A 6,843-nucleotide genomic window follows, 5' to 3' on the forward strand; every position below is an offset into this window, starting at 1 on the left:
AGACCGTCCTTAAATGACCTTAGCTGTTAATAGGACGTTAAACAAAATAAACCAAACCATACCAAATATATGATATAGTCAACTGACAGCCATATCTGATACGCATTGTCAACTGACAGCCATATCTGATACACACTGTCAACTGACAGCCATATATGATACACACTGTCAACTGACACTCATATCTGATACACACTGTCAACTGACAGCCATATCTGATACACACTGTCAACTGAAACTCATATCTGATACACATATCTCGTATGTCAGTATGACTATTGAGAAGTCATCATTTAAGATTTTAGGCTATTTGACCCCTGTAACTTTGAATGTAGGTCAAGGTCATTCATTTCAAAACCTGGTAGCCCTTCAACCAAACATGCTACTGGCCCAATATCAGGTATCTGGACCTATTGGTTATTGAGAAGTAGTTAAAAGAGTATAGCCTGTTTGACCCTAGGCCTATAACCTTGAATGAAGGTTGGGGTCATTCATTTGAACAAACTTGGTAGAGCTTCACTTCAGCGTACTATAGGCCCACTACCATGTCTCTGGGTCTCTTGTTTATTAAGAACTCATTTTAATTGAAAAGTTCATGATGGATTGACGAAGGTTGGACGCTGCACCACACCATGAACTAAATTAATCGGATGTCATGAACAGGCACAAAATCTTGTAGTCCATATCTGTATATCAACTATCTATAACGAGTGAATATTCAAATAGAAGTATATTCGATTAATATTAGTGGACTGATGAAGGAGCAAATGTGGGAATACTTAGCCCTATTTATAATACCACAACAATATAAAATAGTTTTTCAGTCCCTTGTCTATAATGCAGTTAAACTATTGATATACGTGTACATTTATATATATATATATAAGTAAAACAAACACCATTTGTATGTGCATTAGCTACTGAGACTAATTTAGTTTCGTTATAACGTGAAAACCAATCATTTATCTGCATACCTGTGTCTTCAAACTGTTTTTCATCCAGGGATTTTCCCTGTAGACTTGCAACATTTCCTTAATTAACAGCATGGAGAATTTTTGATACTTTTGCAATTTCTAGTATGCTCTGTGGCAGCCTATAGTACTCCCTATGTTCTCTAATATCGTGGCCTAAAAATGTAGCCAGCAGGTCTTGGTCAGTGTTTGATAGTTTTAGTACTTGTGATACAGTGGTCAATTGTTTCCTCATGGCTGTGGAGCGAATGAGATGTGGATGCTTACATCCAGATTTCTGGCTCAGTTTTCGAAGAACGGCTGTACCTCTAACAGGGTATTTTGAATCTGCCTTTGCAAAAACGTAGTTTGAAGCAAATGTTCTTGAAAGCATTTCATCAATGTTCCTTTCCATGGTTATTGTTAATATTATTGGAACATTTGAACCCTTTTTTCCCATGATTTCTATTGTACTATGACTTTGCAAGAGTGCAACCTCAAACTTACTCAGGGCATTGAAAATATCTTTATCAGTCTCACTGTTACTAATAGCTTTATAATCATCCATCTTGATCCTTTCTGCTTCCCCTCTCCTTTTACGATTAAAGGAAATGACCTGGCCAAGCACACTTCTGTAAGTTCATTGAATTTTGAATTTTCATCCTTAGTTAGCTTATCTGCCTCCTCATCAAGATAATGGTGAAACACTGACAAATCCTCAACAGAGGGGAGTAATCTCACGTTGTTGAATTTCTTAACATGAAGAGTTGTGAGCGCTTTTGCAGACACTCTGTCATTCCAATCGTCATTGTATAAACTCAAAACACTTTCTGCTTTTTCTTGTTTGGTCCTATTTTGTCCAACTGTTCCTTTACTTTTCAATATCTTTGCACACTTTTGAAGACTGTGCCCTAGTTTTAAAGGCAGAGATGGAGTGTCATAAAAGCCAGTCTCTTCATTCAGTCCAGAAACGCATTTAACAGCTCGAAGGAGTGACTCCCAATTTTCTGGAGAAATACACTGTTCAACGGATGCAATTGCTGGGTCAATGTCTTTCATTTGAATAAGCAGCCGAGATAACTGACGCATTCTTTGTGAAATGTACTGGTGATTTTGCTGTAAATGTCCAATTTTCTCGTACAAGCGCGCTCCAAATTTCAAGATATGTTCATGATTTTGCAACTTAGCACCAATTTCATCATCCCTCAAATTCAACAGTACATTTTTGTGTAGTCCCTTCGATGGACTCGTTAAAGGCAGAAGTAATTCTCCATCATGAATAGACCCTCCTTTGACATGTTGTTTTTTTCCACAAGCACCTGATCATGATCTTTTAGGCTTCAATAAATCTGTAGCAATGAAGATGTAGTAACAGCTATCACATGGAACACACTTGTTGGGCTTCTTTCACTTCTCCCTTTCTAGGGCGATATTTTGTTATTAAAGTTCCTTTAGCGACAAGTGATTCCCATGCATATCTTCTCGCTCTCGACTTTTTTGGCATCATTAGAATTTTAGCTACCTGTTTTCTATATGCCTGGAGAGTGTTGTTATCAATTTGTCACAATAAACACAGCACTGCCTCCTTTGTTCTCTACTCTTCCCATCAACAGTTGACTGTTGAATGGTTATTCCTTCCTTTAGAACATTCCTAAATATGACGGAATTAATTTCGTCTTACTCTCCTTCACTGCCTGGTACTATCATCTGGTCAGTTTTTTTATCAGTATCTTTCACTGTCCCATCATTTACCACCTCTGTGTTTCTGTTCCTATCTTCACTTATGCTGCTGTCATCACTTGAATAAATATTTTCATCCTCATCAATCATATCCTCATCATAATCAGATGGCTCATAGTCTGAATCATTATCTGTATGTATGCTATTATCTGTGTCATAGTCTATGTCATCATGTGCTTCATTTTCATGGTCCTGTATGCACTTTCTTTACAACCCCGACTTTTACCTTCTTGTTGCATGTCCATGACATCTGTATGATCCTGTGGTGTTTCCATGAAATATTTAGGATCCTGTGGTGTTTCCATGACATCGTTAGGATCCTGTGGTGTTTCCATGACATCTTTAGGATCCTGTGGTAATTCCATGCCATCTGTTATGTCCTGTGGTGTTTCCATGACATATGTAATGTCCTGTGGTGTTTCCATGACATTTTTAGGATCCTGTGGTAATTCCATGCCATCTGTAATGTCCTGTGGTGTTTCCATGACATATGTAATGTCCTGTGGTGTTTCCATGACATCTGTAGTATCATGTGGTGTTTCCATGACATCTTTAGGATCCTGTGGTGTTTTAATGACAAATTTTAAGATCCTGTAGTGGGTCAATGACATCTGTAGTATCCTGTGGTGTTTTCATCCCATCTGTATGATCCTGTGCCAATTTCATGACATCTGTAGTATCCTGTGGTGTTTCCATGACACCTTTAGGATCCTGTGATGTTTTCATCCCATCTTTAGGATCCTGTGATGTGTCCATGACATCTGTATGATCTTTAGTGTAATCAGGATATGGCTAGAGGACATTAGTTGAAACTGTGTCCAGTAGCCAAGTTACATCTAAAACATTTGATGAAAGCCATGAAAGGAGATACAATCAGAATTGTGAGCCACATGTATTACTCCCCACTCCGACTTCAAAATACAGTTTGGCAAACACATCAGGGAAATGGGCCTGTATCACTCATCTGATACTCTTATATACGTTTTAAAAATTGACCTATCCCATTATAATGCTAATACTAAGCCGATAACCACATTCAAATATCTGAGTATTGAGAATAAGTCGATTAAAAACTTTAGCCTATATGGAATCTGTTACCTTTACCATAGGTCAAGGTAATTCATTCTAACAAACTTTGTAGCCCTTCACCTCAGCATACTTCAACCCACTAATATCAGACCTCTGTGCCTTTTGGTTATCGAGAAGTTGTTTAAAGTTGTTTTACCCTGTTCGAACCCTATTACCTTGAATGCAAATCAAGGCCATTCATTTGAAGCTGTGTAGCCTTTCATCCCAGCATGCTACAAGCCTAATATCAATCACTTTGCATGTGTTATACGGGCAACCTTCTCCACAGTGACAATGTATCATGTAAAACTGAAGAAATTTTGGCCTTCTGTTAAGGTAATGTAACTTTCCTGTTCGTTTGCCAAGCCAGCCGTAACGCACAAGATGAAAGTTATTATTTGGGTTGCATATTTCAGCAAACTCCAAATATTGGGATTCGGTTCCAGCCTAGCACTTTTCCATAAAGAACTCGAGTCAGGATATAAAGTTAATTTGAATTGATTGATATTCTAAATCACACAATAAATATAGACTATACTTCATCAGATGTTGGATACAGAGACTGGATTTATTAAACACCCACACTGAGGTTTATAAATTTCTAGCAGAACATTCAAAACTGATCTCGAATTAATTCTAGTTATTTTATGCACAAATTTCTGGATATATCTTGTCAGGAAATAAATATTTAAAACTATATTTCTAGTAAATACTAAACTTTACTGTTCATAACTTGGCTTGTCCATATACGGAGACGGTTCTCCGTTTTCCATATTCGGAGACGTTTCTCCGTTCCCACTACTGGACATTCATATCCCAAGATTATGACAACTTTATCGTAAGAGTTGTTTCCCTTGGATCGTTAACGTTCCAATATTGGAACTATGAACCACTAATAGGTCATTTGGTTTTGACAACTCTGATCGCTTACCATCTTGTTCCGATAGTTGGGACAGGTCTGTGGTCAGAGGAGATGTGTCGTCCGTCTGCTTCGGACGTTCTTTTATACCCTGCGTCGTTGCCAACCGGACAGTCGTTATCCAATCAAATTGCTTGTTACATAGCGCGTGGGGATGCCGCGAATTCCAGCATCAACAAATGGCGAAATACACGGAGAAACGTCCGCTGCGATAGAGATGTAACTTTAGCTAAAATATGACAGTTCCTGGTCCAACATCGTAACAACATCACTCAGGTAACTCATTAAAACCCAACCTGACGTAATTATATATGTTTCCGGCTATAAACATCAATACTTTGTGTTATTTTTACCATTAGTCGAGTCTAAACTTTGACTCGTGTTTTGGCGGCCATATTCAAACTGTTGGTCTGTTGGCGATTTATAATCAAACAAACAACCATTTATAACAAACTACACTCTCAATGAATATAAACAATATTAATGATAACTATCTATATGTTTCTCTGCATCTCGATTACGCATATCGCATTCAGGAGAGTTGAGTTTTATATGCATTTCATCAGGTCGGAGCTATCCCTCCGTTATTCTGACTGGAGATAAGATAACGCCATACAGCTTTCACTACTCTATAAATATTCGATGTTGAGGCTCGTAACACTACCCCTCCTTCTTAAAAACATTCGTCCCAAATGTAATATAGGAGTTTGTGGTATTTCATTTTGCGAATATTTATTTTTTTAGGAATTGTTGAAGGCTGTGCATATATGTTCAATCAAATGGAACGGAGCTCGTGCACTGCACGCACCTTGGTGTTTGATCCAATCGACATCCGGTGTTTCATCAACAAACCATTTTTAGGTAAGTTTCAAACAATTTGTCAACAGGTATCTCCAGCCATTGTTTACTCTCCTATTCCATGCATATGCTAAAAATAACAGAGAATTAAATTTCGAATTTCATTATTTATATAATACTAATATGTAATATCAACATAATTAAATCCAATATTGTAATATATATATTAATACAAGTAACAATATCTACATTTATATAATATATGTAACTTATCAATGTAATCCCTTCTCAGACTATTATTCTACATTGTAATATACAGTAAGTAATATCAACACAACAATGCTTAATATTCAATAATTAAGTCCAATAGTAATATATCTCCACATAGTAAACCACTTTGTAAGGTTTACTCTATTACTGTATTACAGTTGAAATCCGTCCTAAAATCATTTGGACCAAGCCGTCCAGTTCATAAAATGATGCCTCCATTAATATTTCCTGAAGGTCAACGTAACTTGTTGGCAGAACTTTACTGAACGAACCTTGAGCACCACTTCTTAAATAATTCAAAATGGTTCTAAGGTGCTTGTTGTCACGATCTATAAAGTAAGTGTACAAATATCTCGCATCATACGGTCTCATTGGGGAGTCGTTCTTTATCATTTTGGCTAATACACTTGATGGATCCTGTGTCAAAGTTACAGTAAAACACTCACATTTTTCCCTTCTATATTTATCAGGATGCGTTTCCCTTGTGCCTCATACAGTCCTTATAATTTAACTCTGGTCGGGTCAATCATTTTCTCTACTAACATATCCTTATACGTTGGTTTGTAGATAGGAGCATCTTTGATGGTGTCCACCTCGTATTGAGATTGTATCGTGATGCAGTCGTTAATATGAGCTTCTGCCACTGCCGAAACAGATGACTCCTCAGAATCAGATGGAATTTCCAGATCTTGCTCCAAGCTCTGTCGTCTTTTGCTCGTTTCCTTCTCTTCATCACCTATCTCCTTTTCTCTACTATCTTTCATCGTCTTCTTCCTCTTATTGTATGGCATCATAGGGGTTGTGGCCTTCCTCTTAGTTGTATCTAACTATTTCTGTTCCATCATGCCATTTTCTTTCTTCTCTGGATTTATCTCTTTCCTTATGACTTTAACTTTCCCTGCCCTGTTCCTCATAAATTCCTCATATTCATTTTTCTCCTCAAAGCTATACGTGTTCCTTTTAACAATTGATGTGAGTCTACTCTCACAGTTAGGATGTTTGGCATCCTTACGAGATATAATTATCTTGCAGGTTGTGCACTGGAACACGAAGCCACTGTGAACTGACAACAAGTGCCTCTCACAAAAATACCGTTTC

General features: G+C 37.4%; 1 protein-coding gene across 1 annotated transcript; it reads right to left on the bottom strand.

Moving 5' to 3' along the window:
- Positions 1 to 2,627: 2,627 nt before the first annotated feature.
- Positions 2,628 to 6,536, bottom strand: LOC117341394 (acidic repeat-containing protein-like). Its single transcript, XM_033903244.1, has 3 exons — positions 6,289 to 6,536; positions 2,917 to 3,281; positions 2,628 to 2,821 (listed from the first exon to the last, which is right to left on the bottom strand). Exons 1-3 carry the CDS (start codon positions 6,534 to 6,536, stop codon positions 2,628 to 2,630), a joined length of 807 nt encoding a protein of 268 aa, XP_033759135.1.
- Positions 6,537 to 6,843: the final 307 nt, after the last annotated feature.

This window comes from Pecten maximus, chromosome 13 (genome assembly GCF_902652985.1).
Source record: "Pecten maximus chromosome 13, xPecMax1.1, whole genome shotgun sequence".
Lineage (NCBI taxonomy): Eukaryota > Metazoa > Mollusca > Bivalvia > Pectinida > Pectinidae > Pecten > Pecten maximus.